General features: G+C 58.3%; 2 protein-coding genes across 8 annotated transcripts in view; one reads left to right on the top strand and one right to left on the bottom strand.

The window, feature by feature from the left end:
• The window catches only part of CDH23 (cadherin related 23), a 416,047-nt gene that overhangs the window by 67,663 nt on the left and 321,787 nt on the right, over positions 1–26,597 (bottom strand). For 6 of the 7 annotated variants that reach the window (XM_045439537.1, XM_045439536.1, XM_045439540.1 and 3 more), the window contains 10 exons: positions 19,072–19,132; positions 17,994–18,142; positions 13,050–13,185; positions 11,100–11,488; positions 9,650–9,751; positions 9,349–9,351; positions 5,299–5,448; positions 4,110–4,238; positions 3,061–3,189; positions 2,062–2,289 (listed from right to left, as the gene is read on the bottom strand). In XM_045439537.1, the coding sequence (XP_045295493.1) occupies positions 2,062–2,289; positions 3,061–3,189; positions 4,110–4,238; positions 5,299–5,448; positions 9,349–9,351; positions 9,650–9,751; positions 11,100–11,488; positions 13,050–13,185; positions 17,994–18,142; positions 19,072–19,132 (1,476 nt within the window). The remainder of the gene's footprint in view (positions 1–2,061; positions 2,290–3,060; positions 3,190–4,109; positions 4,239–5,298; positions 5,449–9,348; positions 9,352–9,649; positions 9,752–11,099; positions 11,489–13,049; positions 13,186–17,993; positions 18,143–19,071; positions 19,133–26,597) is intronic. The other variant, XM_045439532.1, reaches the window with a different exon arrangement.
• CD2H10orf105 (chromosome D2 C10orf105 homolog) lies at positions 9,760–26,296 on the top strand. The gene is made up of 2 exons (XM_045439547.1): positions 9,760–10,018; positions 24,339–26,296. The coding sequence occupies exon 2, from the start codon at positions 24,344–24,346 to the stop codon at positions 24,710–24,712; it is 369 nt and encodes a 122-aa protein (XP_045295503.1). The 5' UTR covers positions 9,760–10,018; positions 24,339–24,343; the 3' UTR covers positions 24,713–26,296.

Genomic DNA, 26,597 nt, shown 5'->3' with positions numbered 1-26,597 from the left:
GCTCTGACGTCATGGAGTGCAAAATCAACATTCGTGATTCTCTCCAGGATTTTTGTTATGTGAATAAAATGCATTCTGATTTATTTACGGCTCTAGAATTAAGTTTCTGTCACTTGTAGCCAAACACGTCTCTAATTGGAGAGATGACCAGGATGATGACTTTCCCTGAAGCCTGGTGCAATTAGCGAGGGATTGTCAAAATGGGGTCCTTCCCTGTCACCACAATAACTGATACCCCTACCTGTTCCCCCCTCAGGTAGTTATATGTGTCCTGTAAATGTGCCTCTGGCCCACTGGGTGTGAAGGGTTGAAGTGATTAGTGGTGACACTGACAGCTATGGAGCTCAGGATGCCCAGGGCGTGCCCAGAGCCAGTCCCATTTCCTGGGCATCTCAGAATGTGGTTTCCTAAGATTGGCCGAATTCCACCATTCTCCCCAGAGACATTCCAGATAAGCAGCCCCGCCCAGACCTGCTCTGCCCCCCAGTCCCTAGTGCTGCTGCCAAAGGGAAGGGTCTGACAGAGTCGCCTGTTGGGGGCAGAGGGACAGAGCTGAGGCTTCATTGACGATCAGGTCTCTAGGGCACAAATTACAAAAACGTCCTCCGTCCTTCACACCTCCCCGTATCCACACTCTTAGCGATAGGACTTTGTAGCTCATTCCTTTGAAAGATAGAGTGTATCTCTCTATACCTTGAACCTGGGCTGGCCTTGTGACTTGCTTTGGCCAAGAGAATGTGGTAGAAGTAACCCCGGTCCGGTTCTAAGCCTGGACTCAAGAGGCCTTGCAGGCTTCTGCTGTCTCTCCTGGACCCTAATTTTTTTCCAAAGGTTTATTATTTTTCTGAGAGAGAGAAACACGGAGTGAGAGCCGGGAAGGGCAGAGAGAAGAGGGAGACACAGCATCCGAAGCAGGCTCCAGGCTCTAAGCTGTCAGCACAGAGCCCGACGCGGGGCTCGAACCCTCGAACCATGAGATCATGACCTGAGCCGAAGCCGGACGCTTAACTGACTGAGCCACCAGGCACCCTATCTTCTGGACCCCTTTCCAGGTCCACATGAACAAGCACGGGCTAGCCTTCTGGAAGACGAGAGACAGGTGGCCCTGTCACCCCAGCTGATAGGCGTCCAATGTCACCCCTAAAATCATAGCCGTCCGAACACATGTGGGAGCCCAGCTGAACCAGGTCTAAACTGCCAGCTTGTAGAACTGCGCTAAATCGGCGGTTGTATTCCATCCCTCTGGTCTGGCTGGCCGCGTGGCCTTCCTGCAGCCATACATCCTCCACAGGGTTTACCAAGCACTTCCAGAGGCACGAGCTAATTCAATTCCCCAGACACCACCTAAGAGGAGACATCATCTCCCTTTGCAGATGACGAGACCAACGTTCCGGGATGTTCTGACTTGCCAGCGCTCGTGCAGCCAGCTCACAGGGCCAAGTCTTCCACTCTCAATGTGCACATGGCTCCCACTCCGGCCCATCACCCCCTTCCCCACCCCCACCCCCTGCCCCGGACCATCTCGCCGTGAGGCCCCACGGGGCCCACCTCCTTCTCCAACCTTGCAAACTCTGCACACTGCCTTGGGCAGAGGCTCTGCCCATTCAAGCACCACACTGGACCAAGAGCATCAGTCTCTTGCAAGCCACATGTACCGTGATGGCACGTCACAGCAGCATGACGGAGGGGAAGAGAGTACCTCTTCCTGCCTGGCACAGGGTATGGGTTAATGCAGCCTCACAGGTACATGGCTTGGCGGGTGGAGTGGGGGCTGCCCAGGCCCCAAGGCCCAGGCTCAATGTGTACGACCCCAGAGAAGTGCTCTGTTGGAGCAGAGAGGACCGCACAGAGGCTCTGAGTGGCTACGGATGCAGGCGAACCAGCACGCGCGGGCCCGCCATAGATACTTCTAGGCCGGCCACCTAACGGCACGATAAAGGAGCTGTCGGGGATTTACCCACCGTAGGAATTCCGGTCCCACACGTCTTGTTCCCCCCTGCACAGAAGGCGCAGCTGCCCCCTATGCCCCCTCCCCTGCCCGCAGCCGCTGCCGTTACTCACCGACAGGGTAGGGGTGCCTTCGTCCTCCACGGTGACCACCAGGTGGTAAAAGCCCTGGCGCTCGCGGTCGGGCGGGGCGGGCCGCGTAGCGATCTCGCCACTGATCCGGTCCATGCGGAAGGTCACGTCCTCATTGCCCTCAGTGATGTAGTAGGACAGGACGCTGTTGATCCCGATGTCACGGTCGGTGGCTCTCACCTGGACCACAGCAGTACCCCCGCCCACGTTCTGTGGGGAGAGCGGGGGGGGGGGGGGGGGGGGGGGGGGAAGAGGTCATTCTGGATTCGAAGCCCCCGGGGGCAAAGGGTAGCGCCTGCTTCTGGGAGCCCGAGGGCTCCACCTGGGCCTTCAGAAAGTTTTGCTCTACCGGGGAGCACCGATGAGGAGCATAAAGATGATGGTGGCGAACCTCCTGTGGGCACCCACTGCATGCGGGGCTGCCTTAATTCACTGATTCTTCTGCATAACTCTCTGAGTTAGGTATGAGTCATCCCCATTTACAGATGAGAAAACCGAGGCACGGAGAAAGAACGTATGCAGGTCACACAGCCTGTCAGTGGCAGAGCCAGGGTCTGACTCACGGGAGCCTGGCCTGAGACCTGGCCTTCAAACCCCTATGCCGGCTTGCTTTCATGAACATCTAATCTGGCACGTTAGCCAGCAGTGCTGAGGCAAGAGTTTCCCCGAGTGGCTCAGTCTTGCGACTGAACGATAAATGTGTCGTCTCGTTTAAGAGCAGCTCTCCTGGGACAAATCTCTCAGTGCCCTGTCGGCGGTGACAGGCCACTCTCTTCTTTCTCTCTCCTCTGGTCCCTTCTTCATGCCTCCCACAAAAGGATACTGTGTTCCAGGAGCTGGCATTAGGGCTGGAATTGTGGGTGAGTGAGCCACGCCCCCACCCACGAGATCCGAGAGACTAGTGGGCCAGGCAGACATTTAAACGGGTGCTTCACGGTCACTCACACCCACTGTGCACCCTGGGTGGCCAGCTGCCCTCACCTCGTTCACGCTGACATTGTACCCCAATGGGCTCTCAATCACGGGAGGGTTGTCATTGACATCCAGGATGGTCACCTGCAGGATGTGGTCCTTCTTCCGTGGAGGGGTGCCACGGTCGGATGCTACGACCTGGAGGAGGGAGGTGACTGGATTCAGGGCCAAAGGTAGGGGAAGGATCAGGATCGTGGAGTCTTAAAGGGCAGTCTGCCTGGTGGGGAGGACTGGGAGGGCGGAGAGATTCACTGGTCCATCCCCGTCTCTGGGTGGCCTGCCAGCTCTGGGTTCTCCCCAGGATTTTGCCTTCGCCCCATGCTGCAAACAATCCTTGCCTAATTATTATCTGGCTTGGGACCGTCATTTGGAATCTGATCCTGATGTGCCTAGGCTTTCCCTCCTGATCCTACCTCTGGCTTTATTCTGGGCTGTGCCAGACCCTGACCATGACCTGGGCCTGTGACCCAGGGACCCTGCCTTTAGCTTCAAATACCTCTGTTCTATGCACTCATGTGAAGTCTGGCAAATAGCCTCCTATAATCATTTCCAATGAGCTGGAGTTCTCCCCATAGCCCGAGCCTATCCCTGGGAGCCTAGATGCTCCCTGGATGCCTCCGGGGCAGCAGAAAGGGCTCTCCAGGCTCAGACCCCTGCAGAAATACACCCGTGGGGTCCCCAGACTCCCCAGGAAACATGCCAGTCACAACAATTCAGCAATAATGGTGGCTTTTGTGAGTCCTCACAGCTGCACTTTTTTTCACCTGAGCAGAGACAGACCAGGGTTTTTTTTTTTCCTGCCCGTCACACAAGAGGGGACGCCAAGGTGCTGAGAGGGTTAACAACTTGCCCAAAGGCCTGTTGTGTGTGGGAGAGTCGGGGCTCTTTGGGCTCTGCCGGGCTCTCTCTCCTGGTTCTTATGGCAGGGACGGACACCTGTGTAGCTGCCTGCTCTGGGTCCGCTGGGGACTAGCGACACGGGGAAGCTGACCGCCAGGGTGTGCCGACCTCTCTTCTGGATGGTCAACAGAGATGCCAGGGAGGGGGGCGGTCCCCACCTTGAGGATGTAGTGGTCTAGTTGTTCTCTGTCCAGGGGCCTGGCCACGAACACTTCGCCAATGGAGTCATTGGTGGTGACGATGTCAAAGGCCCCAGCGATGTTGCCAGAGGCCAGGGAGAAGACCACCTGCCAGGGAGGATGAAGGGTGAGGGTGAGGACAGGCCGCTAGGTCAGGCCAAGGGTCCCTCCCCAGCCCTCTGCTCAGTAAAGGCATTTTAAAAAGAGAGCATTTTATGCAGATGTGGTTACGCCCTTCACAATGTGTGTGGCAGGCCCACTGAGGCAGCGTGAGGCCTGTGGCAGGTTCCTGGGCAGGGGGGGGGATGTCAACATACTGGCCTAGGGGCCAGAGGGGTGGGTGTGAGTTCCACTGCACGGATGTCTCCCAGGACAGGAGTGGGGAAATACTGACACTTCTGGAGACTGTCAGAAGCAGGCATGAGCCCTAGTGTGTGAGAGGAGTTCCGTCTGGCCCTCACAACAACGGTCAGAGGGAGATGTTCTTCAGGTTGCAGCCAGGAGGCTCAGAAACACAGAACGGCTGGCCACGATCACACGGCTCGCAAACGCCCAAGAGAGCGAAGATTCGAACGCCTGCGCTTCTGACCCCAAAGCCAGCCCCGCAGAGGTGTGCAAGCCATTTGTAAACGGCGGGAAGCTCCCCAAACGTACCACCCAATTCACAGGGCAGATTAAAGCCGTGGAAAGACTGATACGCTCTATCGCCCCTCCTCCTTGTGCTCTGGGGTGGCCGGAGCTACAGTGCGTGTGGAGGGGGCATTTCCTGCTGTGGGACGGAACCCCACACCCCACCCGGCCAAAGCAGGAGGGAGGAGGGGGCACGTCCTCTCTGAGACCTGGGGCCACACTGGGAGGGCTGGTCTGGGGCCTGGCACACGGGTGTGGATAAGGGGAGGCAGGAGTCCCCGGGAGAGATAAACCCTCGTGCTTTGAGCCTGCCGTGGAGGGCTGAGCTGTGGCCGGCCTTCGGGCTCTGTGTTCACCGGACCCGGGCAGGGCCAACAGCCTGCACAGCGCTGCCTCCTTTCCTTGACCGTGGACTCGGGTTGAGGGCAGGGCAGCGCTGCCTGGGGCTGGGCGGAACCTGAATGACTCTCCTCGAGCTGAGAGGCTGCAGAAGCCTCCTACTGGCAGGCAAGATCCTGGTATTTTATGTGGCGCCCACCTGCCCATTGCTGCCAGCGTCGGGGTCCCGGGCCTTGACGGTGGCCACACGCTGGCCCACGGGGCAGTCCTCAGGCACGCTGACTGCTGAGTCGGAGGTGAAGTCAAACCGGGGACTGTTGTCATTCTCGTCCAGCACCGTGATGTAGACCTGTGGGGAAGGTAGCCAGAGACCTAGCCCTTCCTTCCCCTTCCCGGTTCCAAATGCCAGGCTCCCACCGTGGGTCCGGTGGGGACCAGACCTCTGATGATTCCGGAATGGCGGGTAGCGCTGAGAGCCTGCCTGGGCCAGTCTGGACTTTCCACGGGGGTCTCGGGCACATTTTTCCCAGCGGTATGATGGGAGAGGGCTGTACGTACCGCTGTGCTGGGGCCAGGACAGCAAGGAAGGGTGTGGGGGACTCAGAGCTAGAAGGCGTGGGCCTTGGCTGAAGGGGGCAGAGGCTACTCAGGAAAAAAAATCCATGAGGAATGCCAGCTTGGCGTTGGTAGGGCTTCCTGTTTTTCAAGAGGAACTAGGAACCCACATTTTTATGAGGAATTCGGTGGTGATTAATAAAAACTAAAGGAAACACTTATGTGCAGGCTGGCCAAAACACATCTGGCGGCCAGAGACTGCCCGAAGGCCTCTTCTCTTGTGCATCTGGGTCAGAGGGAAGGAAATAGGGCTTAGGCACAGGAGGGGGCCGTGAGGTAGCTTGGGGGCCCCAGTGGGGACAGGAGAGGAATTTCCAACTGTCAGATGAAAACTGGGAACGTGCAAATTGCAGACAAAGAGCACGCTGTTTTGTGTCTGCAGCTCCTAGCTCCCGGACGGACGGCCACACCGCTCCTTAGGTTCACCGACACGAGGGTTCAGGTAGGGCGGGAGGAGGCTCAGGTTTTAGGGATCCCAGGCCAGGCTTCCTCCCACTGCCCTGCTCCAGGCCCAGACCTCTCCTTCCTTGGGCCTGGGGTTAAGGGGCTCCCAGGCCTGCCTGCCTACCCCCCGTGTATATAGGCCGCCACAGGGAGCCTGTGGAGCCCCCGCTCCCACAGAGGAGATCACCGCATCCTCCCTGCCTGTCAGGTCTTCCTTCTTTCCATCCTAGCCATGCCTCCGTACCTTTAGGCAGCTGTCACAGCCGCCAGGCAACAAGCCCAGGCTTAGTGACAGCACCAACTCCACCATTTACTGGCTGTGTGGCTTTGGAAAAAATTATTCAACCTCTCTGATCTTCCATTTCCTCAACTGAAAGTAGGAACAAAAACACATACAGCACCGGGAGGCTTTGGGGAATGGAGGAGCGAACAAGAAGTCGAGGGGTAGGACAAGGTGGTCCCCATCCCGTGCCCTGCCTGGCAGACACACGTGATCTCACTCGCCAAGGCTTTGCCCATCCGTCATGATTTTGGTCAGGGAGTTCTGTGAAGTCCCAGAGCCCCAGTCTGCTCACCTGTGAAATGGGTACAATAATGCCCACCATGCTGTCAGGGCAGAACCAGACAAGTCTTCTGTGCCCTGATTCCTCCCAAACTCTCTGGCCGGGGTCAAGGCCTGCTTTAGGCTTCCTGTGCTCCCTTCTACCATAGGGCCTTTGCATATGCTATTCCCTCTGCCTTCACACTCTTCCTTCTTGGCTGGGTGGTAAATGTCTGTCTATGCTTTCTGTGGATCTCAGCTTGAGTCATTTCCTCAAGGAAGCCCTCCTCAATTTCCTTGGCATCTCATTACACATTTTCCTGTAGCATACGTTTATTGGTGTGATTATTGATTTACTAACGTTTGTTTATTTTTTTGGGGGGGGGAGGGAGGGAGGAAGGGGCAGAGAGAGAGGGGGGACAGAGGATCCAAAGCGGGCTCCACGCTAACAGCAGAGTCCGACGCGGGGCTCGAACTTGAGAACCGTGAGATCATGACCTGAGCCGAAGTTAGAGGCTCAACCGACTGAGTCACGCGAGTGCCCCTACTGGTGTGATAACTTAATCAATATTCCTCTCCTCTCCCACTGTATCTTATGTTTGTGAAGACAGAGGCTGTGTCTGATTTTGGTTTCCTGTTGCACCCTGAGCCCAGCCCACAGCCTGGCACACAGTACGTGCTTCCTCTAGGATCACCACTGGGATGTCCTTTGTGAGGTGCTCCCAGCACGGGGAGTCAGCCTCAGTGGGTGAGAACAGAGGGCAGGGGCCAAGGTTTACAGAATTAGATCTGGGTCTGTGTTCCTGCCCAGGGCCTCATGATCTATATCTGCTTTCCCTGGTCCCAAAGGCCTGATGGTGTTACTCAAGAGCCTGCCCCAGTCTGTCCCTTCCTGCTGCCTCCCCGCCCCTCCCAGGGCCCACGGGGGCTGCTGGGGTCAGGGAGGAGTCAGGTGTAGGTGAGCTGTGGTTTGGGGGTTCCGGCCTTGCAGAGGAAATGGTGCCACCTTTAAAAGGCCCCTCAGCCTGCCTCCACCCTAGCACCTCCGACAGTGCTTGGGCCGACAGAGCAGGTGTATCTGGCACAGTGGCCCCTGGAGCCTGAGAGGAAGCCAGGGCAGAAGCAAAAGGCCATAGATCCTGCTTCCTAGAAGAGGGTGAAGTGACTGGAAATCCAGGGGCCTGCTCAGAAGTGCACGTCCTGAAATGCCCTTGCCAGCCCAGCCCATGCAGAGGAAGAAGGGCTTCCGCAGCCTTGGTGGGGAGGGTCCTAACCATCCTGCTGCTTCTCAGGCTCCACCTGGCCTCGGCTCCCAGACTCCCCACACTACGATGGGTGAGCTGCAAATGGGCCCAAGCTGCAGATGAGGCTGCCGAGGCCCAGTGAGAGGGCCCCACGGAACCCGAGTCTCAGCTCCTCTGGCTGGGGTGGCCAGGAGCCTGAGCTGGCAGGTACGGGACACAGGGCACCTGCCTAGTGTCCCCCACTGAGGGTTCTGCTCACCGGCTGCCCTCTGGGACTCCTAGTGGGCCAAGGGGAGCTATGTGGCTCCCGGCTGCTCATGGCCTCACTACCCCTAGGCTGGCCCCGTGGATGGAGGGGGTTTTGGGGTACCCTCAAGCCCCCGCCAGGGCCATTGGAACTGAGTACCGGCAGGGGGCAGTGGCGCAGAGAACCCCAAGCAAGCGCATTTGGCTCTTAGCCTGGACAGTAGGTTGATTTCTATCCCTCTAGGCTAATGTCATAGGGACTGGGTGGGGAGTGAAAATGTGGCCATAACCAAGACTGCTGGTGAGCTGGCTGCCCCATGTGACCTACAGGCGGCCTGCCCGGACTGGCTGGGACCCAAGCCGAATCAATTGTCAATGTTCTCATCGTCACTGCAGGATGCCACCCCGGGGCCCGCCCCCGTTTCAGCCCCGAGCCTCCCAGCCTGAGGTCCCTTGCCTGCCTCTCCCACCCTCCTAGGAACCTTGCCTGACACCTGTGACCTCGGCAGTCATGCTCCTCAAAACGCTCTGAGCATGTGGTCTCTGCCCTCAAGCCCTTCGAGTCCTCGAGGGCAGTGACTCACCCTGTACCCATGGCTGCCCTTGTCTAGGACCCCTCAGGCCCTGGCACTGTGTGTCGCACCTCACGCGCATGGTAATAGAATGCGCTCCTTCCCCCAACCCCCGAGAGAGGGCGAGGTTCCTCTTTACCGATGCCACTCCCATCATATGCTCCTTGGGTCTTGGGGTCTAGTTTACAAAGGGCTTCTTATCCGTCACCGCCCGCCAGCATCAGGGCTGCTGGCACCATCCTCATTTTAGACCCAAGGAGGGGAAGCACAGAGAAGTGGAGCGACTTGCCCGTGTCACCCAGCCAGTGAGGAGCAGAGCTGGGGCGAAGCCTCCGCGTTCCTCCCATCGTGTGTTCCACCTACGGCGCGCTAGGGTCCCCGCCCCGGGCCCCGTGGGCTGGCAGGAAGGGCAGAGCCGGAGATGGGGAATGTGCCCGAGAGGGGCTGGGCCCGAGGGGGCTGGGCAGGAACCTGCTGCAGGCCTGTCCCTGTGCCTGTCTCCAGCGGAGGCAGGGCTACACGGGGACCGAGCCGGCAACGGCCACAGCCAACGCACAGGGGGGAGCCCCGGTCCACAGGCCACTCACCTTCTGTAGGCAGGGCCGGCGGGAAGCCACGGGAGAGAAGAGGCAAGGGTGCGAACAGTTAGCAGTCTGCAGCGCTCCCAGCACCCGCCAACGCCCCCCGCACCGCACCCCTCCCTCCGGCTCTCTGTCTGTGGTCTCTGGGCCGCCCGGGGAGGTGTGGCACGACCGGCCACAGCGGTCAAAAGCCTCACCCATTTGTGGCCTGGCCCGTGCGTGGGGTGGCTGGTGAAGGTGCAGGCTTTGGGGTGCCTTGGGGGCAGTGAGCTATGCCTGTGGGGCTCTCCCCCGGGGACCCACTCACCACGGTGGAGTCCGCCTTGGGGCCGCCGTCATCTGCCACCACTGTCAGGGTGTAGAAGTCGCCTTTTTCCCGGTCCACCAGGCCCTTGACTGTGATCACACCCTGTGGGGAGGGGGCCAGACGGGCGAGTGACAACGTCCTACCCACCGGGGGGAGGCCACCCCGCCCCCAAGCAGCGCCGCGCTCCGCGCTCCGGTCAAACCAGAGTCCTCGCTACTCCCAAACCTTCTGCCTACTTCCCCACTTCCTGTCGCTCCCTCTGCCCGGCAGAACCTCCCCGTGAAGTTCTGTCGGCCCAAACCCCACTTCTTTCTCAGATCTCACTCGGATGCCACCTCCTTCACGTAGGCTGCCGGCTTCCCCAGCCAGGTGAGATCCCTCTCGCTCGGGCCTCAGGCAGCAACATCACACCCGCGTTGTAGTTCTCTTTACATCTTCCCTTGCGGTGCCCTGATGTGCACCCTTGATTACGCCTGCTTCTCCTCCCAGTCTCAGGACTCGTTGAAGGCTGGGAACGCTTGATCGTCTTTGTGAACCCAGTATTCCCTAGGACAAGGCCTGTACACTGTGCACTTGCCTATTTTTAAATTTTTTTTTTTTTCAACGTTTATTTATTTTTGGGACAGAGAGAGACAGAGCATGAACGGGGGAGGGGCAGAGAGAGAGAGGGAGACACAGAATCAGAAACAGGCTCCAGGCTCCGAGCCATCAGCCCAGAGCCCGACGCGGGGCTCGAACTCCCGGACCACGAGATCGTGACCTGGCTGAAGTTGGACGCTTAACCGACTGCGCCACCCAGGCGCCCCTTAAATTTTTTTTTTTAAATGTTTATTTATTATTGAGAGAGAGAGAGAGAGAGCATGAGCAGGGGAGGGGCAGAGAGAGAGGGAGGGAGACACAGAATCCGAAGCAGGCTCCAGGCTCTGAGCCGTCAGCACAGAGCCCGACGCGGGGCTCGAAGTCACAAACTACAAGATCGTGACCTGAGCCGAAGTCGGTCGCTCAACCAACTGGGCCACCCCGGCGCCCCATGCTTGACTATTTTCAAAGAAGGGAGGCCGAGAAAAGACACGTTAAAGCAAAGATGGAAGAGTAAGATCCGGATGGTAGATGAGAGACCAGCTGCTATCGAGCTAAGACTGGCTACTGTGATGAAGCACTTTATATCTGAGCTTCCTAACAGCCAAGGTAAAAAGAGAAATGTGATGACTTACCTAGCTGTCGTTGTCTGGTAACAAGAAGGTTACCGGGTTGCCTACGTATAAACTTTACCTTACCCCTGAATATGGAGAGGAATGTTTCCTAGGGATATTTATCTCAAAGACACTTTATGACGAAGAGGAGAGCGCCATGCATATTGAAGGAGCTCAATAAATGTTGGTTAGCTGTAAAAGGATTGAGCTTCCTGCCCCTTAGAGCCCTTGCTGTGTCTGCTCCCAGTCTCCCTCACCGTGACGGAATCTATCTTGAAGAGGGCTTTGGCCTGGGTGCTGGTATAGGCGTCGAAGCGGTAGGTGATCTGATTGAGGTTGTCAATGGAGTAGGCCTGGACCCGCACAATCTCGGTGCCCAGGGCCAGGTTCTCCAAGATGGCAGCCTCGTAGGAGGCATTGGAGAACTGCACAGCCTCGTCCAGCTCGTTGAGCAGAGTGATGTAGACGCTGCAGAAGCCCTGGTTGAAGGGGGGTGCCTGGTCGGTGGCAGACACGTTCATCAGGTAGCTGGTTTTGGTCTCATAGTCCAGGTAATCCACGGTGATGATAAGCCCCGTGCTCTCGTCAATCTCAAACTTCCCCTCCGCGCCGGACAGAATGCGGTAATTCACCAGGCCACCGTCCCCTGTGGGAACACCCAAGAGGTTGTGCTGTCCCAGACTGGTGTGGGGCTGCCCTGGGGCTTCCCAAGGTGCCGCCAGCACACCTGCTGCTGACCCTGAGGGACACAGGGTGAGGGGCCTTGGCCGGCCTGCCCGGTGTGCACTGTCCCCCACCCCTGTGGGCTGGGTTGTCCCAGGAGCGGCGGCAGGGGAGGGGGTCAAGGTCTGTGTGGACAGCAAGGCCCAGCACACACGACCCCTCTCGGGCTTGGCTTTGGCATGAGAGAGGCACTGGTGGGATTTGGTTCTGCTTCTGGAGCCTCCAAATTCAAGTTCAGGTATCTCCCTTGAGTATTTGGACATTAGGGATCTCTTGTAGGGGGAACTTTCATCTACAAAGTGTCAGACAGGGGCAGCATCCTCAGAAGTGGCCGACACTCCATGTGGCCCCTCCAGCCAAAGGGTTCTAGTAACAGGGATACCTCCCCCCCCTCCTCCTCACTCCTCCACCTCAAACCCTTGGCCTCAGCGCACTCTTCAACAGGAGTTCGAGTTGGGATTCCTCAGCTGAAGTCCACAGGCATTGAAGGGAATGGCCATAAAACCACTCAGGAAATCTCAGACTTCCTTGAAAGCATTTGCAAAGCTCGGGATGGATATACATCTTTCTGGGATTTTTCTAGGGAGGGATGCACAGCTCTCACTAATTTCTCAAAAGGATTCCTGACCCAGAAAAGGCCGCGAAGCAGTGGGCAACGGTGACGCGTGGGATCTGACTCGTACGAAAGTGCCATATAAGGAATGGCAACCGACCTGAGAGTTTTCAGGCCTACTGCTCCCGCCACCCCATCCTGTGCCCCAGCGGGGCTGAGGGTGCGGAGAGGGGCTGACATGAGGCGACGCTGGGGGGCTGGGAAGCTGGGAGCAGCTCAGGGAGCCTCTCCAGGGGGGGCAGTGGACCCCTAGGAAAGAGTCCCACTCTGGCTGCCTCCCTGGCTGGGGGTAGTGGCCCACATAGCTGGGCCCCATGAAGAGGGCCACAGTGGCCTGGCCCCATTCTCCTTTGTTGTGCGCTGCCACCTGGGGCCCTCTCTGGCGCTCAGGGTCCTTGGCGAGGTCTCGACTGCCTTCAGAGCATTGCAGAACCCTGCCCTTTGTGGAGCCCGTGTGTGTCAGGCCCTGAGCTAGGCCTGTAGGACACGGAGCCGCTTCTGGCTGGGGCAGCAGGCTTAAGCCAGCTGTGTGACAAGTCCTTTACCTCCCCCAGCACTGCCCGGCCCCCGGCCAAAGGCTAGCCAGGAGCTGCGGGACCCCCAATGAGAAACCTAGACTTTCCAAGCTTGGGACCTACCCTCTCTCCATCTGGAGACTGGGACAACTCCCTGACTTCAGTCCTTCTAGGCCTGTGCATCTGGTGGGGATGCTACCAGGACTGTCCCCGAAGCCCCTCCCCAGCTTGGGAGCTGCTGGATGGGGGAGCTCGAGCCATCCCAAGGAAGACAGGCTCCACAGGAGCAGGAGGGATGAGCTGGGAGGGGGTCACTCTAGGGACCCGGACTCCCCTGTTTCCCCAGCCGGCCTCACCGGTGTCTCGATCTGTGGCTCGGACGACGATGACCGATGTGCCGATACCCGCGGTCTCTCGAAGCCCCAGGCGGCTGTACTGCTGCTGTGTGAACACGGGGGCCTCGTCATTGACATCCTCCACGTACACTATCACCTGTAGGAGCCAGACCGGGGGTGGAAGGTCAAGGTTGGGTGGAGACCCGAGAAGTCCAGGGCTGGGCCCACCTGGGCCTGCATGTGTGGCCGCTGCTCTCCCGGGCCAGCGGTGAGCTCTCTATGGAAGGCCTGGGGCTATCTGGTTGGTCACCATGTCCCCCGACCTTGCACGGTGCCGGGCATGGGGCAGGTGCTCAAACATCATTTTATCGTTCTCTTGGTTCCGCCACTAACCCTGTGGGAACCCGTGACTCTTTGTGGCCGTCAAGTTTCTCAGCTATGACACAGTAACGTATTGGCGTCATGATTCATGCTCTGAGCCATTTCTAGGGTTGCTATGAAGACAAAACCAGCCAGGCCTTGCAAAAGTACTTAAAAAGTTGAAAGTGACCCCATTCAAACATCAGCAGAGGACGCTGGTGCTCAGACCCCTGTGGATGCTCAGGCACCTTCTCTGAATGCTCTTGCTGTCTGTGGCCAGGAACCGTGGCTCTCTTTGGGGGACTAACCCCAGCCCCAGCCCACCCAGGCTGCTGAACACCAATACCCAGAGAGCCAGAAGTGCCTGGGAATTCTGTCTGCCGCCCCCCTCCCCCCCCCCCCCCCCCCCCCCCCCCGCGACACCCGGGGCGGTCCTTAGCCAGTGGCTGATGGGCGTGGAGTATAAATACTCTGGCTTCCTCAGCCCTGATTGGGTCCTTGGAGTGATTCTCTCCAGAGCTCTCTGTGGGACTGAGCTAAAGTTCCCACAGGGTGGCCCTTCCTTCCTGGTCCCATGCCCCTTTTGGCAAATTCTCCTGGGGATCCTTTCTCCTTATCACCTTCATAGCAACTCTTGTCTCAGGATTTGCTTCTGAGGATCCTGGCCAAGAAAGTGCCTATATCTGAACTGCAGAATTAGGCATGATTTTCATCACTGCTTAGGTGTACTTTCTAATTGCTCTTTAAAGAACATGTGTCTTTGCGGAACAGAAGGAAAACAGTTTAAGAGCTGTTAGTGGAGAGAGAGTCTGTGGCTAGAGATCAGGGTCATGGCTCTTCCTTTTGCCACACCACCTGCCCCTGCCCCTCACCTACACACAGGGGCACGGGGAGGGTCTGGCCCAGGATGGGCAGGACCAGGTCTGTGTCCAGAAGGAGCAGTGTGGTAGGGAAGGGGCGCGTGTCACAGAGCGCTGGTGCTTAAGGAGACACAGGGAGGCCCAGGGCCTTTGCCTCTTCTCCAAGATGGGGGGGGGGACCGTGGCCCAGGCAATGTGAGAGCACTAACATTGGGTTTCTGGTTCATCGCTGCCTTTGGGATCAGCCCTGGGTTCTTTAACTGTTATTATTAAATTTATTTTGAGAGAGAGAGAGGGAGAGAGAGAGAGGGAGAGAGAGGGAGAGAGAGGTGGGGGGGAGAGAGGGAGAGAGAGGGAACGCCATCATGAGAGAGCAGGAGCAGGGGAGAGGGAGAGAGAGAGAATCTCAAATAGGCTCTGCACTGTCGGTGCAGAGCCCAGCGCGGGGCTTCATGCCATGAACCGCGAGATCACGACCCGGGCCGAAGCCAAGAGTTGGATGCTTAACTGAGTGAGCCACCCAGGCACCCCTACTCCGGCTTTTCTTCTGGGCTTAGCTGGAAAGTTGCTGAAGAAAGTGAAGGGGCTTCTGTTAGTACAAGCACAAACGGCGGCCTGACCAGTAGAGGACTTGGGGGCTGGGGGAGGCTGGTAGCAGACGTGGGGGGTGCAGAGAGGCACATGTGGGCAAAGGTTTCTCTACTTCCCTGCTCTTGGGGTTCCTGAGCCCTGCTGTGTCATCACATTTTCATGTCCAGACGCCCAGAACCCACTATGCAAACTAAAGTGCCCGCCCCGGAGTGCAGCTGCTTACGAACTGGAACCTTCTAAGTCTGGCTTCACCAAGAACTTGGCTGGGAAGATGCTGGGTGGGGTGGGTGTGGGGGGAATTTGCATGGACGAATTTCGGGAACTCTCTTTCTGTAAACAGAAACTAACCATCCATCTTTCAAAACCGTCAGCCTTCCCCTTCCCGAGTCTGCTGGTCCAAATGGCCTTTCCTCCAAGGGTCGTGGGGACAAAACCAGGGCCAGTCTGCCAGCACGATAAAGAGGACAGAGGTGGCATGGAGCCTGGGTGTGGCCCGTTCTCTATGAGGCTGTCTCCATACCTCTAGCCTCTTGTTGGTTTCAGCCTTGTTTTTAGCAGCAGAGACAGGAGGCAAAACGGTGTGGTTTACAAACCTGAGAGACACAGCTGTACAGGAAACGCCCAGGTCTGCCAAGCTCTTGTGAGCGGGAGGGCTCAGCGACCGAACCACCAGGCTCCCTGGAGAACCAGCCCCACTGTCTGCCCAGCGCTGTGCCCTCCAACAGGGACAGGGGAGGAGATGTGTGCACAGGCGTGTGCAAAATCGCAGTGTGCATGTGAGGTCCCCGGTCTCTAGGGGGACTTTCTGTGCTCCCGGGCCCTGGTCTCTGAAGCGGGAACTGGAGAATAGAGGTGGTGCCTAGGGGCCGTCTCCACTGCTGCTGGGCAAGTGAATCTGGGGCAAAGCTGGAGTCCCCACACTGTCTTCAGGGAAGCTCCCAGGTTTCCTGGGGCCCAGAGGTGTGGCGGCTGTGTCTTACAAGGGCTTTCAAGCCCCCACCCTGGGTGTCGGCTCCTAAATTCCCACCTTAAAATGACTCGGGTTTTGGGCAGCGGTCTCTGTGCTCTGAAGGGCCTGTATATAGGGCAGCACGGTGTGATGCCTGAGAGCACAGACCTGCCTGGACGGCCGGGGCGTGAAGCCCAGCTCTACCCTTACTGCTATGGGACCCTCAGCATGTTGGCCAACCCCTCTTTGCCTCAGTCTACTCCTCTGTACAATGGGTACAACGACAATGCCTCCTTCGTAGGGCTGTTAGGAGGGTTAAAAGAGTTCAATGACAGGGGCGCCTGGGTGGCTCAGTCCATTAAGCGTCCTACGCTTGATTTTGGCTCAGGTCATGATCTCAAGTTCGTGAGATCGAGTCCTGTGTCGGGCTCTGTGCTGACAGAGCAGAGCCTGCTTGGGATTCTCTCTCTCTCTCTCTCTGTCTCTGCTCCTCCCCACCCTCCTCCTAAAAAAAATAAAAAACATTTAAAAAAAAAAAGAGGAAAGAGTTCAAGGACAGAAAGCACTTAGAGTTCACGTGAGGGTTTGCTCTTCCTCATGGCCCATGGGGAGAGGACAGAAAGGAACGTGGCCAAGCAGGTGTGCTTCTCAGTGTCCCATCCCTGCGCTGACCGTCACAGCCTGGCTTCGATCTATATGCCCTGGGGCACTGCACACCATTTTGTCTACCAAGGTTGGTGGCTAAAGGAGGTTTGCAGTCACAATGCCGAGGCCGACAGGGGTAGGCCCTGGAGAGAGTGCCCACCTGCTCCCGGGAGGGTGGGGAGTGAGGGGCCACAAGGGGGGCCGTGATCAGGAAGCTAAAAGTCCAGGGAGCCAACCCGAGCTACCCTGACATCAGTCACTCTGCGGCCTGAAGTCGGCTCCACAAATAGCAAGCTGTGGCGCGAGTGCGCTAATCAGCACGCGAGCAAGCGATTCGCAGTCGTGCAGGTGAACGTGGCCGTGGGGGAATGCCCCGGGGCACGTGGTGCGACCGGCAGTCATCAGGGCGCTGGGATCATTCCAAGCAGCCCCAAGGTGTGAAAGCCCAAGGGGTGTGACTCCCTGAGCCGTCCATGCCTGGACAGACCCTCCCTGGTTTCTGTTTCCATCTCCTCCCGGGGCAAAGCTGCGGGGGCATCAGCAGATGGGCCCAGGCCGAGTCACCTACTCTCTAGCGCCTCCCGCATGATGGTGACCCAGGCTTCTGTTCATTGTTTCCAGCCCGGGGAAATAGTGGGGTGGAGATGTGGCTGATAAGAAGCTCATACTCAGTCCTGGGTAAAAGTCCCTGCCTGCTCCCCACCCCGGCTTTTCCCACCTTCCTCCTACTCTTCACCTTTGGGGTCTGACTCACTTTCCACCTGGTGCTGGGGAAGGGGCTGTGAGCTGCTGAGTGTGCAGTGGGGGTAGGGTGGGGTGGCCTCCAGAGGTCGTGTCGTTTACCTCAGCCATCCCTCTGCCACGGGGCAGAATAGTGCATAAACCGGCCCAGCCACTAGGGGTACCGGTGTGTCTGTTTTCGACCATTTGGGAAGATCAAGGTTAATCTGATTTCAGCCGCGTAGGGCAGAGGCTCGAGGTGAGTGAGGGTGGGCAGAAAAGAATACGTTTGTTGCGGCAGCCGGGAGCGGTAACTGGAATATTTGGGGGGACACTTTCAATGGGAAGTGCACGGAGCCTGGACTCAGGAGTCCTGGCTCGAGTCCTGGTCCAGCACTAGCGACGCCTCTGTGCCTCAGTTTCCTCACACGAACTGAAGTTGGCAACGTCTCTATTTCCGAGATCGTAACTGTGAGATTTCCCTAGCGAGTGGCGTGGCTGTGGGGGTTAGCAGGGTAAGGACACCCCTCCCGTCTCTTAGGACCGACATCGGTATCGCTGACCCCCTTCCACATCTGGAGAAACTGAGGCTCAGAACAAAAGGACGCTTCCAAGATCCAGGCTGGGCTCTGGCCTCCTCGACCACACACCTAGCCCCCGGGCACTCAGCAACTAAAACCGGTGACTCCCGGCCCCCACCGAGCCTTAGCTGGTGGCCATCTCTGGTCCAGCTGTGGTCTTGGCCCAGCTCTGAGGCCACTGCTGAAGGGGAGGCAGGGCTTCACGACCTGCTGACTGGCTACGTGCCAGCCCCTCCCTACCCCTCCCCCCCCACCTTACCCTGACGGAGCTCCGCATGGGGCCCAGGTCATGGTTGTAAGCCTCCACTATCAGCACGTGGGATGAGTTCCGTTCTCGGTCCAGGGGCCGGGGCCCTCGCATCAGGAGTCCGTTGCCCACGTGGATCCGGAAGTTGTTGCCATGGTTACCTGTGCCGAGGGACAGAGGAGATGCATGGGCTCTGGCCTGGAGCAGGACATGGGATGTTCATAGCATGGCGATGGGGAAAATGTGGGGCCCGGACCCCTAGAATGCTGACCCCACACAGAGGTCTCGGCAGCCTGGACAAAGCCCACGATGGCAAGAAGGCCTCTGCTTCACGCTACCCTGGCCTGGCAGGATTTGAGGGAGGGGACGGGAGCCTACCTTGTGCCCTCCTTATGGGAAGGCTGGGGGTCCCCTGAGACCCCTATATGACGTTTCAGGGGATTCAAAATTTCAGAAGGATCTGGGACAGTACAAGAAGAGACACAAAGGCAAGTTCTCTGTGGGCTGTTGAAGTGAGGATTTTGTGTATATCTTTGGGCTGGTGCAGGACTTTCCACCGTCCTAGGGTAAGAGCACACTGATTTTCCGCTGGGGGGGTCCACCCTCCTCCACCATCAGTCCATGCGCTTTGCGCAGGGGTGGTTTTACCCCCGATTCCAAGAGCGGGCAGATCGGCGTATTTCAATCTCTGGCCAATAGTAATCGGGTCAGGGATGGTCACGTGATGCTGGCTGGCCCAACGAGACTCCCGGCCAGCTCGCCGAGGGCACCGTCCCAGTGTCTGAGTGATGTTGGGCTGGTGACAATGTCTGGGGGGCTCACTGCCGGGGGCCGCCCTCCCCCATGCTCCTTCTGTCAGGGTGATTTCCCACTCGAGGCACTCCAGGAGCACAGCAATCAAGCGCAGCACGCTCACTTCAAAGACACCCAACTTGGTGCGAACGATCAGACAATGTCCGTTTCCCCCCTCTGCCCGCCGCCCGCGCGTGTGGCTTGTATGGCGCCTAAGGCTTCCTTGGCCTCCCTTCCCAGACTCCCGGCAGCCTGGAGAAGCTCTGCCCTCCCCAGCGCAGGAGGGCAACCCACTCACCGTGAAGGATGCGGTACCACACGCGCCCAAACTCGCCCTCATCTGCATCTGTGGCTTTGAGCTGAGGGAGAATGAGACATGTCACCCCCTGAACGCCACCCCACGGGGAGAGGAGACGCTGGTGAAGCCCCTCTCCCACCCTCCACGCCGCCCCCAGCCCATCCTGGACAACCTGTGGTTGCCCACAGAAGCCGGGGGAGCGTCAGAGGCAAAGGACATGCCCGTCTCGACCCCCACAAGGACACCTGTTGAGGGCTCTATGCTGCCCTGTCCTGGCAGGGGACCTGTCAGCTCTGCTCCTTGATCCTCCACCAGGGTCTTGGGGAGGGTGGGGGAGAGGGTGGAGGGTGGCACACTGGAGCTCTCTAGATCCAGGCTTGATTAGGTCAGCCCATGGGAGCCTGCTTTCCTCCTTCCTCCTTCTGAGACCCCAGGAGCCTCATCTGGGGTGGGGCTGGACGTGCGGCCGCACCTCGCTCCCAGTTTTCCCAGGCAGAAGCCATTCTGGCCACGCTGAGTCCCGGCTGGGCACCAGGTACCGAAACAGCCACTTGGTGGAACCCCAGAAATCCCACCTCCCGCCAGGTGGCTCCGTACTCAACCACCCATGCGTTCCCTCTGGTCTATTTCAGGTCACCGGGGCTTGTGGGCTGTCCCTGGTGGGACCTGGGGTGTGCTGTTCTCACTCAGAGACCCCACCCAGGGTCTCTCCGTTTTCACAAGGAGTCCAGCCTCGAGGCTGCTGGTCAGCCCCAAGGCGGGTCCTGTCGAACCAAGAACCAAGTCACCGCCAGCCCCAAGGCGGGTCCTGTCGAACCAAGAACCGAACGCCTATTCTGCTGCCATGCGCCTGAAGCGAGCAGAGGTCGCTCCCCTGCAAGGTGATGCAGGAAGAGGCCCGACGGCATGGCCGGGCGGACTCGGGGCCTTGGCGGGTCGTCTCGAGTTGTGGCGAATTGCCTTGTGATGCCCTGGACCTCTCGCTTCTGGATCTGCCCTCTTCTCTCTACCTCTCACCGCAGCACGGAGGCTGCCGGGTCCTTACTGACCGGGGCCAGCGGTGGCTGGTCTGCGAGGGGGGCACCTCACCAAAACTGGGTCAGTCTGCTCCTTTGCTGAGATTTTGGACCTTGGGCCCAGAGAAAGAGCGAGTCCACCTTCCTACTGGTGAGAAGTAGGAGTATCTGAGCTCATTTTCCACGACTCCCTCCTCACCAGCTCTGCCCCAGCCACACGGATCTCCCTGCTGGTTCTTGAATGCCAAGCACGTGTTGTTTCCTCCACCGGCCAGCTCTCCCTCCGGGTTTGTGTTATACTCGCACCCTCATCGCCTTCAGGTCTCTGCTCAAATGTCATCTGTTCCCTGACCACTGTATGTGGAACTGCAGCCCCCCCCCCCACCCCGGTCTCCACCACTCCAATACCCAGGCTGTCCCCACCCCCATCAGCTTCTGATATACTATAACCTTGTTTACTATCTATATTCCCACGGAGTGAAGGGACTTTGTCCACTGCTATATCCTCAGTGTCTGGAACAATGGCCCAGGCACCATGACCTCTGTGCTGTATTTCTGGGAGCTTGGGCGGGGGAGGGGGGTCCTCGACGGGGAAGCTGCTTACGACTTAGGCTCCTTCGCAGGCAGCTGGCTGCTGGGGAGGCTCTGGCTTCCGGGAAGAAAGAAGGTTGGGGAGGGGTGTGCGTGTGTGTGTGTGTGTGTGTGTGTGTGTGTGTGTGGTGCGGGAGAGCTGGAGAAACACCACCTGGAGGGTCTCCAAGGGCCCACCCAAACTATAAGGAACATAGCCACGGCTGGCCTTCAACCCTGTGCTTTCTGCCCTAAGATCTCTTTGACCTTTGAAAACATCGCTCACCCCTCCCTTCTGCAGCGAGACACCTTCAAAGGGCAGGTGCTTTTCTGGGAAGCTAAGTGGTAAGCCTGGGAGGTGAGGGGCGCAGGGGTGCAGGAGGGGAGGAGGGGCCCGGGAGCTGCCAGGGCCTATCATCCTGCTGCTGGGCTGTAGCCCCTCTCCTCTCTCCCCTCTCCCGGGTAACCTGGAGGCTGGCAGGCACTGAATAGCAACCCTCTGGCTGCCGACCATACCATTCAAACACCCGATGGGGGAAGGTGAGGGCTGCTGCCGGGGCAGTGAAACCCTCCCCGTGACTCCCCCAGGCCTCCACCCTGCCCGCTGAGAGGGCTCCAAGGAGACCAGCTGAAGTGAGGCCCCGGGAAGGCTTGGGGAGCAACTGGGCTCCTCTGCCTGGCTCCCCTCTCCCTCTGCCCAGCCCAGTTGCCATCCCTACCCTTCTTGGCTGTCCCCTCCCCCAAGGCAGGGCCCAAACTCTTCCAGACAAAGCCAGGGCTAGCTGGAGAGTGTGTGAAGACAGCTCGCTCTGCCCAGCCTGGCTGACGGAGGGGCACAGGGCACGGCAGAGGCTGGGGCAGGTTGGGGTCACGGGTGGCACCCGGTGCTCCTTGGGCCTCTCTTGCACAGCTAAGAAGACCTTTCTGCCCAGCCTGGGACTGCTGAGCGCTGGCTCTGAGGTCAGAGTTCGGGGAGCTGCAGGAGAAGGTGTGGTGAGGAAAGTGGGGCCAGACCCTTGCTGGGGGACTCTGGGGGAGGGTGTGAGGGTGCGTGCAGACCTGGGGAGTCCTTCTGCTTTCTGCAGAGTGGAAACAATGCCCAGCGAAGGACAGTGGCTGGCCCAAGGCCACACAGCAAGATGTACCCTGAGGTTAGTTCTTCTGTTTCAGCAGGTGCTGTTCTAGGGACCTCTGAGGGAAAAAAGAACGTTCTTGACTGAGCTTACAGAGATATGTCTAAAGCAGGGGACTGCCAGTGTGCCTTGGGCTTGCGGGCAGGGAGAAGCTTCACCTGCTCTCGAGATCATTCCTAGCCTCGGTCTGGTGGAGGCCTCTTTTCCCTGCAAACAGCTGACCCTTGGTGGATCAGAGGGATTGTAAAAGGACCTGGTAGCTGGTTTTGCTGTGTGTTCCAGGGAGGGTGGCTTGATGTCTTCAAGCCCTTTGGAATCTCTCGCTTCCAAGAAAACTACTAAGATGCTAATTATAGCCTCACGTGCCTTTTTATTAAAGCGCTTCCCCCAAGGACTGGAGTCTGGGCCAGCTTTGCTGGTCTGATAGGGTCCCCAGACTCATGTGACAGCCTTGAAATACTATCAGGACTAGCAGGATTGAGACTTCTCCTGCTTCAGATTGCCCAGGGAAGGAGAGGGGGCACGTTTTCTCAGTTTTCTCCCTGTGGTGGGCACACCCCATCCCTTTTCCATGCTCATATTCAAGGGATGGCCAACCACATATGGCCGCCCAGCTGGAGTGCTCTCTAGGCCCGATGCCTGAAAGGCAGGGGCCCTGGGCAGCTAGACGGGCATCAAAGTTTCCAGCTGGGAGCCGGGAGGGGTCGTGTTCTGTCTGGAAACGTGGGAAGGAGTGGTAGCAGGGAATGGGTGGGAGGCGGGCTGTGCTGTGTGCCCTCAGTTGGCCGGGCGCAGGGTGAGGCTGCGAGCAGGAAGGAGGCTGGGCGCTGGGAGCTGGGAGTTAGGTCCTGCCGCCATTGGTGAGTGCCCGGGGTAGGGACAGGGGCTCCAGAGGGTGGGGCGGGGGGCCCTCTCCACTCCCCACTGCCTGCTGACACGGGCTCTGGGCAACCCACATACAGAGCCTTGGCACAACTCTGCAGAGTGTCATGCTAGAAACTCAACTGTAAGTTTACTCTAAGCTGCAAGCCGGGAGAAAGGGGGAAACCTGCTGTCCCTGCCGCACGAAAGTATCTAAGGTCAAAGAGAAATAAAGGATTTTTTTTTTTTTTTTTTTTTTTTTTTAGGCCCTCTTTTGGACTTCCTGTCCTGCATTTGTAGAAATCAAAGATCATCAGTGCTGGCCTGAGAGCTGGCGGTGGCCCGCTTGAGTGTTTTGTTTGGCCTGTTGTAGTGTTTTACATATTTGAAAATTCATTGCACATTTTTTTGGAGTCGAGTTTGTTTAACTTTGGCACCATATCCCCCTTCCTGTGCCCCTCTCCTGGTATAACCAAATTTGAATTACTTGCCAACATTTAAACGCCAGGAACGTTTGCCTGAAAAATCCAGATTTCTGGCTTCTCTTGGGAAACCGGAAAGAGCCGGGCCTGCGTTCTATCAGCCTGGCCGAGGCACCGCCACCTGCTTGAGGGTCCTCTGTCACAAGTTATCTACCGGCCATGCGCTCTAAGGATTTTTATTTACAACCCCAGACCTATCCAACCAGAAGCTCAGCCTGATTTTGCATCTACAAAGATTGTTTGCTGAGCTCCCTTTAGCGGGATGGCCGTGAGTGATAACAGGTACCTGGGGTCTGGAGGGGGAGTCAACCATGTAGCTCTTTGTGGGTTCTCACCTGTTCTCAGAGCTGCTCAGTGATCTTGGAGGATTGGGAGCCACAGGGCCAGGAGTCAGGGAACCTAGTTCTGGTCTTCGCTTGGCCACTGGCTCACAGCATGGGCTTGGCCTTCCCTTGCTGGGGCCTCAGTTTCTTTCTTGTCACGGGAGCAGGTTGGGTCACACTGGGAAGCACCAGCAGGAACGCCCATGGGGCGAGGCAGGTGAAATAAGGTGTGTAGCGGGCCTGCGGGGGAGTGCGGTGACCTGGGGGCCAGAGACCTCTCTAAAGGGGACAAAGGCTGCTCAGCCTCAGCTACTGAGTGCCAGGCAGGAACTGGCTGCCAGTGCTGCAATTCTGAAATTTCAAGAGCAGCCAGACATTCAGACAGCCATGTGAAATCCCTTCGTTTTGGGTTTGTGACTTTAAAAATACTCGTGATTAATTGACATTTACAAAAACACGATAAGGACCCAATGAAATGTACCTGCGGGCCCCCAGGTTGCAGCCCCAACATTAGATCATTTCTAGGGCCCTTGCCAGCTGCAGCATCCTATAACTGATAACTTGTTCCTGGTCACAGAGCAAGCTATTGACGGAGTTGGTCTTATATCCCAGGTTTTCAGGCAGAAGACTAGTGTAATTCATGAGGATTGATTTACAAATGCCAGAAGGCATCACCCTGCTGCCTCCTCTGTAGCAAGTGGGCAGGGGGTAGAGCAGAAAGGAGACCTGGGTTCAGGCCCAGCTCTATCACTTTCTGCTGTGTGACCTGAGACTTGTCACCTCTCTGGTCCTCACTGTTCTCACCTGTACAATGGCCGTGATGCTGTCTGCGGCTAGTTTAGCAGCACCCAGCCCCCATCAACGTTCCCCTTCCTGTTGCAGGAGCCATGAGCACACGGGGTCCCAGCCCCCTCGCCTTCCTCACCGCCCCTGTCACTCCTGGCAGCCCCACAGAGGCAGCTGACCCCCTCCCGGCGCTACTCGCCCTGGCCTGCATCTTCCTTCTGCTGGCCAGCTGTCTGCTCTTCATGACCCTCTGCAAACCGGCCGCTCTGGACCCGAGCCGCAGGGCTCGGGAGTGCATGCCCCACCACCCCGGGAGCCCCAGCGAGCCCCAGCTCAGGCTCTGGAAGCGCCTGGGCTCTCTGCGCCGCTCCCTGCACAGCTTCCGCAGAGGCAGGCCTGCTCCCAGACGCCCCCTGCCGGGCTGCGAGGACAACCTCGACTGTGACTGCACGGAATCCACCAAGATGTGATGGGGCGTCCCCGCCACCCAGGACCCACCAGAGGATCCTCCTGCTGCGGACACAGCCTGGAACCAGGGACTGCAGAAGGACCTGGGCCACACGCTCAGCCACAGTGGTCCCCTGTGCGCCCAGGCCTGTGGCCTTTCCCAGAGACAGTCCCTGGAGGAAAGCCTTCCTCTCTGCTGACTCTGCAGGCTGCTGCCTGCCGAAAGACTGCTGGGCCAACAGCGGGGTACCTGCAGCCATCTGACCCTCGGCCCCGGGCTCCAGAGGGTACAACCCGGGACCCCCGGCACTCTTCTCTGGCAACCAGGCACCAACCACCTCCAGGAAGCAGTGCCCCTGCTTCCCAACAGAAGTCCTGCCCACCTTCCAGGTGCCACAGTCCAGCATGGATTCCAGTTGGAGTTGCCGAATGGCCAAAGGTTCCCTCCAGCCAAACGAAATACTCCGTCCACACGGGGGGCAAGGAACTGTCTTGCCCTCTGTGCCAACTCAGTGCCAGAGGCAAGAGGCAAGCCAGGGACTTCTCGCCTTGAAATCTTGGGACCTACCAGTATTCACCTACTAATCCCTGGGAGCAGCCAGCACCCCTTGTGGGTCAGATGCCCGTGTGCCTGCTGGGAGGAGGGCGAGCAGGAGGCTCTCAACCCTGCCTAGCCAGTCACCCTCCTGGCAGCCATCTTGGTGGCCCCCCTTCAAGGCGCCCATGTCACAATGGACCAGGAAGGGGCTGAGAATGGGTTAAAGAGCTCCTTGTGAGGCCAAGGAGCTGTGCTGTGTCAAAGCGGTGGGAGGCATTGCCAGAAGCCAGAGGTGATGCCACCTGGGCTCCAAGGACACATCACAGCGTTCCTGCCTCGCCCAGGGCAGGAGGCCTCCTCCTTTTCGGGTAGGAGGGTCCAGACCTCTCTGGGACAGCTGCGGGACCTCAGGTCTGGACCACACCAGGGATGCTATCTGAGTTTTTGGCAATTGTGCCATTGACTGGCTACCTGTCAAAGCAATCCTACCCTAGAGTGGGCTTCTCGGAATTCCGAACCCCCAACTCTCCCCACAGGGTGCGGCTGTGCACTCGGGGTCCCAAATCTGGAGGGTAGATGGAGGGGGTCTGAGCTGCCTACTTCCTGCCACCTGCGTCCTGCTACAGGGCTGCCGGGACCCACCTTGCTGTGACTCCCAATGCAGCCAGCCAGGTCTTCTCAGGAAGTGAGCTCAGCTTTGCCACCCCCCAGCTCCAACACCATCGCTGGTTTCCAACCGCTGGCTAGATAAAGCCACGGCTCCTTAGTGTGGTGATCGGCGTCCCCCGGGAGCTGGCTTCAAACTACCTTTCTAGCCTCACCTCGACCCGAGACTCCAGACAAACTGAACCACCTGTCCCCAGGCCGTGGCTTATGCTTCCCAAGGCACCCCCTCCGGGAAGCCCTCTTTGCTCTCCAGCGGAAAGCCACTTTCTGCCTAGAACCACTCCTGCTCCTCACATGTCTCAGAGAAAGGATCACTTCTTCCTGGCATTGGGGGCGATCCACGTCTACGTGTCTTTCCTACAAGCCTGGAAGCTTGCAGAGAGCAAGACCATGTCCAAATCTTCACGTTGCTTCACTGGCTCCAGGCACAGAAGTAGGACGCCTCTGTTTCCCGGGTGAAGGATGGCCCCCCGTCTGGGTGTGCCCTAACCCCCCAAAGTTTAAGGAGTCCTGGGGAGGTGGGGGGAAGCCATCTTCTCCCCGAGACAGAAGCTTTCTCTCCAGCATGTTGGTAAGGCCCTCTATACCTTCCTTCCAGGTCAGTTTGACACCAGAGAGTGAGGCCAACTTGGCCAGAAACTTCCAAGGCCTTGGAGAAGTCATTAATGCCTGAATTTCTCCCTGAGAAACGGGGAGAATCAGGG

The sequence above is a fragment of the Leopardus geoffroyi genome, chromosome D2 (assembly GCF_018350155.1).
Source record: "Leopardus geoffroyi isolate Oge1 chromosome D2, O.geoffroyi_Oge1_pat1.0, whole genome shotgun sequence".
Classification (NCBI taxonomy): domain Eukaryota; kingdom Metazoa; phylum Chordata; class Mammalia; order Carnivora; family Felidae; genus Leopardus; species Leopardus geoffroyi.
This window is presented reverse-complemented; position numbering and strand designations above follow the sequence as displayed.